This window comes from Quercus robur, chromosome 2, assembly GCF_932294415.1.
Source record: "Quercus robur chromosome 2, dhQueRobu3.1, whole genome shotgun sequence".
Classification (NCBI taxonomy): Eukaryota; Viridiplantae; Streptophyta; class Magnoliopsida; order Fagales; family Fagaceae; genus Quercus; species Quercus robur.
The window spans coordinates 32,800,532-32,810,960 of NC_065535.1; the positions used below are offsets into that span (position 1 = coordinate 32,800,532).

General features: G+C 44.1%; 1 protein-coding gene across 1 annotated transcript; it reads left to right on the top strand.

Moving 5' to 3' along the window:
• The first annotated feature begins 302 nt into the window (after positions 1 to 302).
• Positions 303 to 887, top strand: LOC126697756 (uncharacterized). Its single transcript, XM_050394853.1, has one exon. It carries the CDS (start codon positions 303 to 305, stop codon positions 885 to 887), a length of 585 nt encoding a protein of 194 aa, XP_050250810.1.
• The last annotated feature ends 9,542 nt before the right edge of the window (positions 888 to 10,429 follow it).

The window sequence follows — 10,429 nt, forward strand, 5'->3', positions numbered from 1 at the left end:
AGAAGGGGCTGAGCTTCCTCGACGATTCCATTAACCTACATTCACTATGTACAACGGTTGAGCAAACCCCCCCGTAGAGCACGTGAGCCAATTCAACTAAAGGATGGCTGTCCATTCCAAAGATGAGGCTTTGATATGCAAAGTGTTTCCGTCCAACCTAGGACCAATGGGGATGAGGTGGTTTGATGGCCTCAGGCTAAACTCCATAGACTCCTTTAAGCAACTGACCCAGGCCTTTTGGCTTTCGCTTCATCACGAGCAGCAGGGTTCCTCGGCCTTTGGATTCCCTCCTGTCTTTGTCCATGCAAGAGGGAGAGACCCTAAAGGTCTACTCGAATAGGTATTGGGAGATGTACAATGAGATAGAGGGCAACTATGATGATGTCGCTATCAGTACCTTTAAAAGCGGCCTCCCAACTGAGCATGGTTTAAGAAAATCCCTAACAGGGAAGCCTGTCACCAGCCTATGCCAACTCATGGACCAAATCGTCAAGCATAAAAGGGTTGAAGAGAACCAGCAGTTGGGTAAGGGTAAAGCAAAGGTTGTCCCTCAAAAGAGGAGGGACTTCAGGTCAGACCTATTTAACAACAACAACCGACCGAGGAGAGACTACACAGAGCAATCCAGATCTGCCGGTGCGCAGGTGGTTCACACTGTGTTCCGGGATCTGATACATCAAGTTATGGAGAAAATCAAGAATGAGCCATTCTTGAAATGGCCAAATAAAATGGCAGGAGACCCCATGAAGCGCAACCAAAACCTATATTGCCAATACCACCAAGAACCAGGGCATACCACAGAGGACTGCCCAAACTTAAAGAACCACTTGGACCAACTAGCCCGAGAGGGAAAATTATGTCACTGCCTACATCACTCCAGTGGCTGACAAGGACAGGCGAACATTGAGACGCGGAGGGACATCTCCTTGAGACTGCCTATAGGCACGATAAATGTCATTCTTGCCACCCCGAGAAGGATCGGCTCTTGTCCCTCCAGAGTAATGTTCATATCTCGGCCTCCCACCGAGCATGGCGATCGAGAGTCTAAAAAGGCCAAGAAGATAGCATCACCCATACTGGGCTTTTCGGATGAAGATAAGGTCGGAACCATCCAACCCCATGATGACGCTCTGGTCGTCATGCTCAGGATTGGAGGATATGATGTGAGAAGAGTGCTAATAGATCAGGGTAGCGTTATGGAAGTAATGTACCCTGACCTATACAAAGGGCTGGACTTAAAACCTGAGGACTTAACGGCGTATGATTCCCCTCTGGTAAGCTTCGAAAGAAAGACAGTCACTCTAAGGGGCCAGATCAGACTGCCTATATAAACAGGTTTGGACGTGGTGGAGGTGGACTTTATCGTAGTCGATGCTTATTCGCCTTACACAGCCATCGTAGCCAGGCCTTGGCTTCATGCCTTAGGGACTGTCTCTTCTCTACTGCACCAAAAAGTGAAGTACTCGTTGGAGGGCCAAGTCAAGGAGATTATAGGGGGACCAGACCATGGCCAGGCAGTGCATGGTGTCTGCCGTTTCACTCCAACACAACATTGAGCCCTCGGCCTCTACTAAAAGTGGTTTATAGCAATCAACAACCCCGACATTGCCCAGTGATGGATCATCTGAGGAGGCGAAATGCGAGGATCTAGGAAGGTTTCTGTGGACATCGATCCGGAAAAATTCTTTTAGGTCAGCTTGGAATTATCCCCTCAAGAAAAAGAAAAGCTAATTGCTTTTCTCAGAGAAAACGAAGACGTGTTTGCATGGGATGCCTATGAGGCCCCGGGGGTTGATCCGGACTTCATTTGCCACCACCTAAACGTTAATCTGTCCACTACCCCCAAGAAGTAACCCACCCCCCCCCCCCTCGAGCGTCCGTCGAAAGAGCATGCTGACGCTGTTAGGGACGAGGTGATGAAGCTTAAAAAAACAGAGGCTATCAAAGAAGTTTTTTACCTTGAGTGGCTGGCCAATACTGTAGTGGTGAAGAAGAAAAGCGGAAAATGGCGAGTCTGTGTAGACTTCACGGATTTGAATAAAGCTTGCCCAAAAGATCCATTCCCTATGCCTCAGATAGACAGGTTGGTAGACGTGACCGCTGGACACCCTCGAATGAGCTTCTTAATGCCTTTCAAGGATACCACTAGATACCCCTGGCCATAGACGACCAAGAAAAGATAGCTTTTGTCACCCCCATTGGAAACTACCATTACAAGGTTATGCCTTTTGGTTTGAAGAACGCAGGATCCACCTACCAGAGAATGATGACCAGAATGTTTGAGCCGCAGCTGGGTAAGAACATCGAAGTCTATATAGATGACATGGTGATAAAGAGCAAAGTGGTGTCCGAATACGTGAGAGACCTTAGTGGCATTTTTGAAATTCTGAGGAGACACAAGTTGCGTCTCAACGCGTCTAAATGTTCATTTGGGGTAGGATCGGGAAAATTCTTAGGCTATATGGTGACCCACAGGGGCATCGAGGTCAGCCTCGATCAAATCAGGGCTCTCCACAGCATGCATCCCCCTCGGAACCCCAAGGAGGTCCAAAAGCTTACTAGTATGATTGCTGCTTTAAACTGTTTTATTTCTCGGTCGGCGGATAGGTGTAGGCCTTTTTTCCTCTTGTTGAATAAGTAGAAGGGATTTGAATGGACCGAAGAATGCGCTTCGGCCTTCCAACAACTTAAGGAGTATCTGTCTCGGCCACCAATCATGTCAAGTCCCGAGGCTGATGAGGTCTTGTTCGCCTACATTGCTGTGGCCCTTTAATAAGTCTAGTGCTGATACGGACGGACAACGGCATACAACGCCCAGTCTATTACATAAGCAAATCATTGCATGAAGCTGAGACTCGCTATCTTCCACTAGAAAAGGCCATCCTGGCGGTGGTTTAGGCTACACGAAAGCTGCCTCATTACTTCTAGGCACATACAGTAATTGTTCTAACCCAACTCCCACTCAGATCCATACTCCGGAGTGCTGATTATACGGGGAGGATTGCTAAGTGGGGCACGATTTTAGGGGCCTTTGACATTAAGTACATGCCACGTACCTCTGTGAAGGGCCAGGTCCTTGCGGATCTAGTGGCTGAGTTTGCAGAACCTTCGCTAGAAGAGGAAGTATGGGCGCAAGGCATGGATGAAAAATCAGTTAGCACAATCTCTTTACCAGGTCCCTCTTACTAGAGGGTATATGTTGATGGCGCAGCGAATCAAAGGGGCTCTGGTGTGGGGCTAGTTTTAGTTTCCCCTGAACGGATTACCATCGAAAAATCGCTGAGGCTGGGATTCTCAGCCACGAATAATGAGGCTGAATATGAAGCCCTGCTGGAAGAAATGTCCATGGTCTAAAAACTGGGTGGAAAAGTTGTAAACATGTTCTTAGACTCAAGACTTGTCGTAGGCCAAGTGAATGGGGAGTTAGAAGCAAGAGATGAAAGAATGCAAGAATACCTAGACCAAGCTAAATGCTTGCGATCACATTTCGATTCTTTTAGCTTACTGCACGTCCCTAGAAGTGGAAACATACATGTTGACTCTTTGGCCACATTAGCCACCTCCTCGGCTCAATGTCTACCTCGAGTCGTCCTTGTGGAAGATTTATACAAACCCTTGGTGATGAAAAGAGAAATGATCCATGTCCACAACGTCAAAGTGGGACCTAGTTGGATGGACCCCTTGGTACTGTTTCTGAAAGAGGACATTTTACCCGAAAAGAAGAATGAAGTCGACAAGATATGAAGAAAGGCTTCTCAGTTTTGGTTATCCGAGGACCAGAAGCTGTATAAGCGCTCCTTTTTTGGACCATACTTGCTCTGTGTACACCCTGAGGTTTCGAAACTCATCCTAGAGGAATTGCACGAAGGAATTTGCGGAATCCATACAGAGGCAAATCCTTATCCCATAGGGCCATCACCCAAGGCTACTGATGGCAAAACATGCAGAAAGAAGCGCACGAATATATGAAGAAATGTGACCAGTTTCAGTTGTTCGCACCAACCGTACATCAGCCAAGAGGGACCCTCAATCCACTGTCCAGCCCGTGGCCGTTTGCTTAGTGGGGCTTGGATATCGTCGGGCCATTTCCCAGGGCAGCAGGGAGCAAAAGATATCTACTCATCGACACTGACTACTTTACCAAATGGGTCGAAGTCGAACCTCTGGCAAATATCAGAGATGTGGATGCCAAAAAGTTTGTCTGGAAGAACATTGTCACCCAGTTTGGGGTCTTTCACTCCCTCATCTCAAACAATGGTCTTCAGTTTGACAGTAAGGCCTTTAGGAGGTACTATTGCGAATTGGGGATTACGAATAGATATTCTACCCCAACTTAACCCCAGGGGAATGGGGCAAGCCAAGGCTGTTTATAAGGTCATAGTGAATGGACTAAAGAAGAGATTGGATGATGTGAAGGGAAGGTGGGTGGAAGAGCTGCCACATGTCTTGTGGCCGTTATTCCTCTAGAAACGGGTTTTCCAACATTAAAAACCAGCTCATTTTGTCCGAGTAGCAATGATGGGTTGTTGGAAAAAAGCTTAGACCTTATTGAAGAAAGAAGGGAAAAAGCGATGGTCCAACTGGCGTACTACTAGCACAAACTCAAGCAAGGTTTTGATGCCAAAGTAAAGCTAAGGCCATTAGTGCCTGGGGACTTAGTATTGAGGAAAGTATTGGGCAACGCTAAAAACCCAGCGTGGGGAAGTTGGGACCAAATTGGGAAGGGTCATATCGCATCACCTCAGTGGTTAGCATTGGGGCATATTTTCTAGAAGATTTAGATGAGCGTGTTATACCACGCCCTTGGAATGTAAACAACCTGAAAATGTACTATTATTAATAAAATTTCTTCTCTCAATCAAATTCTTCTGTCTTGTGAAGGCCTCATGCTCCCTGCCCTTCAATCAGTATAAGTTTTTAAACGGAACCTAATTCTTGGATAGCTCCTCGGACCACAGGATTAGGGGAAATTAACTACTATGTCATCACTACAAGTTTTTAAACAGAACCTAAGTCCTGGATGACTCCTCGAACCACAGGCTTAGGGGAAATTAACTACTGTGTCCTCACTACAAGTTTTTAAACAGAACCTAAGTCCAGGATGGCTCCTCGGACCACAGGCTTAAGGGAAATTAACTACTCTGTCCTCACTACAAGTTTTTAAATAGAACCTAAATCCTGGATGGCTCTTCGGACCACAGGCTTAGGGAAAATTAACTACTCTGTCCTCACTACAGGTTTTTAAACAGAACCTAAGTCTTGGATGGCTCCTCGGACCACAGGCTTTGGGGAAATTAACTACTCTTGACACACGAGAGCACTCCTATAAATGCTAAACAGAACTCAAAACACAAGGTATGTCCCCCGTAAATGAAGTGCTCATTGTATGTGGGTTAGTCCTTAGCACAAGTAGATGGCAGCTCTTTATTGCTAAATATATCACTATGTTCGTCTACGACAATAACAACGAATTCTAAGAAAAAAGAGTAATTACGAAAAACACATATTTGGAGAATAAAGGGAAAGATTCATACATTAACCCCAAAGTTATATTACATGCTACAAAATCACAAAAAAAAAAAAAAAAAGAGAAAAGTAAAACCCTACAACTACTTTTTCTTTGGATGAGGATCCTCCTTGGTAGTTGCAGCCTTGGACCGGGCATCTCCACTTTTAGGCTTCTCAGCTTCCTTGGCTTGAGAGATCACGTCCTTAATCGTCAGGGTGTCCTTGGATGAAGTGCCACTGGTTGAAGGAAGGCCCTCTTTACCTATACCCACTCCGGCAGAGGTCCTGATGTCAGTCGCAAGATCTTGAGTGCTAGGAACATGCTCGGGAGGAGGTAAGGGTAAAGCGGCTGAGGAAAGATCGGTTAGGATCTCTCTAATAAGCTCTGGAAAAAACACCCTATCTGCCCTTCTTAGCTCAAAGTCTGCCGGAACCCCTACACTGTTAAAAGCTTTGTTCTAGGTCATGGTGCAGTAGTCCCGACACACTTCGGCTACCTCCTCAGCAAGCCTATGATTTGTCTCGAGCATCCCCCATTCATAGGCTGCTGTCCTCGCGGCCTGAGCAGCGTCCTTGGCCACCTGGGCCTCTGCCTTAGCCTTTTCCAGCTCGGCCTTCAAGCTTAGAACTGTAGCCTTCTTCGTGGCCAAGTTCAGCTCCATGGTATAAAGAAGCTGGCGTTGGTCCTCAGCCTGAATCTCGGCGTTCTTAAGCCTCGCCAAGGCGCTTTGACGTTACTGCTCAGATTTTTTGAGCTTCTTGGTCAACTGATTCTTCTTCTCCTTAACAGACCCAAGCGCCCTCTCCACCTCGCACCGGAGGTTTGACTCGGCCTCAAATTTGTTGTGGGCGCCCCTAACACACTCTTCGGCCACGAAGACTTGCTGAGTGACCTGCACAAAACAATAAGAGGATTACACCTAAAGAATACAAGTGAATAAAAGGGGAGCAAGTTAAGACGCGCATGAAACTGCACTCACCATTACGAGGTCTCTTTTTAGAGACATAAACAAATCAGGCTGCCTCATCCGCCGAAGGGCATCCATGTCCTTTGGTAGAAGGAGGGGCTGCTCTAAGGCTTGGGCGAGATACATGGAGTGCCCCCTACTGGACTCCCTTATAGTGGACTTATAGGGGATAGGAGCCTCGTCCATCTCTACCACTGGAGTCCACGTACGTTGTTGACGACGTGTCTCAACATTGTCTCTGCTCTCCACAGACTTTGACCTCTTGTCTCGAGGGTCTTTTGTTCTTTGTTGTTTTGCGCCCTTCTGTGGAGGCATCTCCACTTCTTCCAACTCCTGTAAAGGTATTTTCTTCTTCGGATCCGGATTAACGCGCGGACCCTGGTCGACGGGAGGAGAAGGAGGAAGGTTGGCAGAAGCTTGGGCCTTTAGAGCTTCAGGAGGAGTCGCTCCCTTACCCCTGTTAGCCATTAGACCCCTTAAGCTCGGTCTCTTTTTAAGATCCATAACCTTAGCTTCTTTGGAGCTTGTTTCAACGAATGTAGCAGCCTGACCCGGCTGATGAGCTATAAAAAGCCTGTCGGATTCTATCTCGGAGTCCAAAATCTCCACAGGTCTCTCGGGAGTTCTCTCCTCCTCAGCAAACTGGAATTGGTCTATCTCCTCCTCAATTGACAAGTGTGAAGAGGAGGCTATCCCTTCCGCTACTTGAATAGTTGCAGGAGGAACTTGTTGCAACAGTATTGCAAACGACGGAGGATTCAGTTGGGCAGGCAATACCACGGGAGGTAGATCCTGCCATGCAAGGAACCCTGGCTTTGAAACGTCTATCCGAGCAAGACGGGGGTTGCCAGCTCTCAGCGCCTGGCTTGCGTCTAGGTAGATACAGCGACAAAGGCTCGTAACCTAAGATAAGGTGAGCGGCCCACAGCTGATTGTCTTCACTCACATATATCTCCGATCTCAACTGAAAGTTGAGCCTGGGGACGTTGACTAAGCTAAGTCTTGGAGAAACGTGCCTTTTATTTGCAAAACATCCGAGGAGGTAAACACGGTTAGACCAATGATAAACATTATCCGAGGAGGCAGACTATCAAAAGTAAACAGAGAAAGCTTAAAAAACTAAGGTCTCGACCGAGAAACCTGATCCTAGGGTACCCCACCTGGTGTTCCTGGGCAGTGAAGACCGTCGTGCCATTCCCCAGAGACAACTAGGTAATCGTCTTTCATGCCTTTGTTGGACTTTGGAAGGCAGGATATCAGTCTCACCTCATCGGACTAAGATTTGAGGTAATATTCTCCTGAAAGGGAATGACACTTGTACAGATGGGCAACATCGTGCCATGAGAGACCGAGGTTCATTTGGTCGTTTAGTACATCCACACGACCTAAGACCCTAAACATATTGGGAGCACATTGATGTGGACATAATCTATGATTCAGCAAATAGTCCCTAGTTATTCTACCCATAGGAAGTGTCATCCCTCCCTTTATAAAGGCGATCATCGGAATGACAACCTCACCCTCGCTTCTATCCAAAAGTACACCTTCTAGGGGACAGTACTGTAGACCTACTCCTGGGGGGATGCGGTACCTAGCCTTAAAGCTTTCCATGCTAGCCGGAGAATCTACCAAATACTTAAATCTACCCATTTGAATGATCGGAAACACCTCAGAAAGAAGTTTCTAAAAGGAAAAGAAGGCCGAGGAGGATGGCCAAAATTAAAAAGGAGAATATAAAAGAACAAGAACTTACGATAATAAGTGTGTTTATCTCTTTTGCTTTTAAAGAAGACCTACGGAGAAATCTTGAAGAAAAGATCTCAAAAGTTTTGTAGTTTAGAAAATTCTGCAAGTTAGAGCGCTAGAGATCACTAGGAAGCTTGAGGATTGGAAAAGTAAAGAAGAATGCATACCCCCAGGGCTTTATATAGGAGTGGGAAATGAGAGGGAATTATCCCGCTCAAATTCCTAGGGAGAGTCCCAGCCGTTGGATCTGAGTTTTGCCACAGGATCTGGGAGACAACACGCCGCCTGGAGTAATTAATGATGCTTCGTGGGCAGCGAAACGTCAGAGGTAAACCATGACGCACATAAAATTGAATTTCCACACATGTGGGCAACAAAATCAAATGGCACTAATTCTTAAAAGTCAAAACCTCGCTCTTCTTCTCGGATAAAAGAAATCCAAGGTTTTGAGGGGCTATTGTAGGGGTAAGGGTCCAGGATTACATATTGGGCCTTAGGCTTTGTTTGAGGGGATAAACGGATCCGAGGAGAAACTACTAATAATGAGACATTCTCAAACCGAGACTTATAAGTGAAGCGAACGAGTGGTTGTCCAAGGAGTACATGCTTCTTGGACTTGTGAATATGGTTCGAAAAATATAACCCAACGATTAAAGTGGCCTGCCGAGAAGGTTCAATGACAGAGACGTGTTTCGTGGACATGAGAAAAGGAAGAGAACCTAAAAATATCTAGGAGAAGGCTGACACCACCGCATTAAGTGCACAACAGCTACTTTACTGGCCGCATTTACGTGGAGAAAACTGCTGAACAGTGCCACATTGGCTACCGCAACTCACAGAGCGTCAGGGAAGATGGCTGATGGGACAAACACTCAAGTGGGGGCTCAAATAATCGACAAGTGGAGGGTAAAGATGACACCAAAGAAGGTATTTAAGGTAGAAGACTCTTCATGGAGAGGGGGTCGAAAAATAGAAAGAGAGGATACTGTAGCAATTTAAACTGTCATATTATCCCACTGTGATCAATATACGATGACTATGGCCTCCTCGGACTGAAAGTCCATTGATTTTAACACCTCTTATTTATGTTTGATTGCCATTTAATCTAACTCTAGCCGTTGTTCAATTCGTTAGGTCTTAGTTCTTTGGCCCACTTTTTACAAATTCATTGTATCGGGCTCATTGGACCAAGGCTCTATACATTTTGGGCTTGGGCCCTAAATTGTGACCTTACATTTATATATGAATTGATTTTTTTTTTTTTAGTGATAGATGATTAATAATAGGTCAATAGTTTTTTTTTTTTTTTTTTTTTTTTTTTTTTAAAGTAATGTTTAGATAATTAATAATTAATTCTTTGTCTGTATTGATGGTTTGTTAATACTAAATGGATGCTTATTTGAGGTTTCATAATGATTTTTTTTTTTTTTTTTTTTCATAATAATAGGTACCTGTGTTTTGAGTTCCATTCTATTCCAACCCTATGGATATATAAATCAATATACAACAATCCTTTCTTCTGTATCAAATCAAATATTGGGTTAAACTAAGGTGTGTTGAGCATTTTGGTCTTTTCCAACCGTTTGAAGTCTAGACTAGAATTTGGATTGAGTCTATTATTGATATTTATTTTTTTAAATTGATCATATCGGTAATTTTTCCTCCCAAAATCAAACCTATACAAGTACAGGTAGATATCAAAATTTTGAATTGGGTCATTTTTAAAATTTTGATTTTTATAAAAGTGGTAAGTTAAGTTTTCTAAATACTAGTAATAGCATTTAACATGTTCAAAACAAAACTAACATGTAACAAAAGCTAGCATATTCTTTCATAATATTGTACTAATATTATCGTAATTATCTTATTAATAATAATTGATATAAGTAGCTATTCACTTGAAGTTTTAATATAGTTTAGCCCAATAAATTAACTTTCTTATAATAATGAATGAAATAGATTCCATATAGTCAAAAACAAATTAATTTCCCAACATGTAATATTTAATAGGTTGAGCCACTTGACAGTTGACACAAACACAATAGGTTAGATGTAAATTTTATTTATTGTAATAATAAAATTTGAAATGTTTGGTCATAAAACTTTATTTGGAGTAGGTTTTTTAAATTTTGTTGGTACTTAAGTATTAATAATTATAAAAAAGATACTAGTTGATATTTTGATACTAGAGTTTTATTTATTTTATT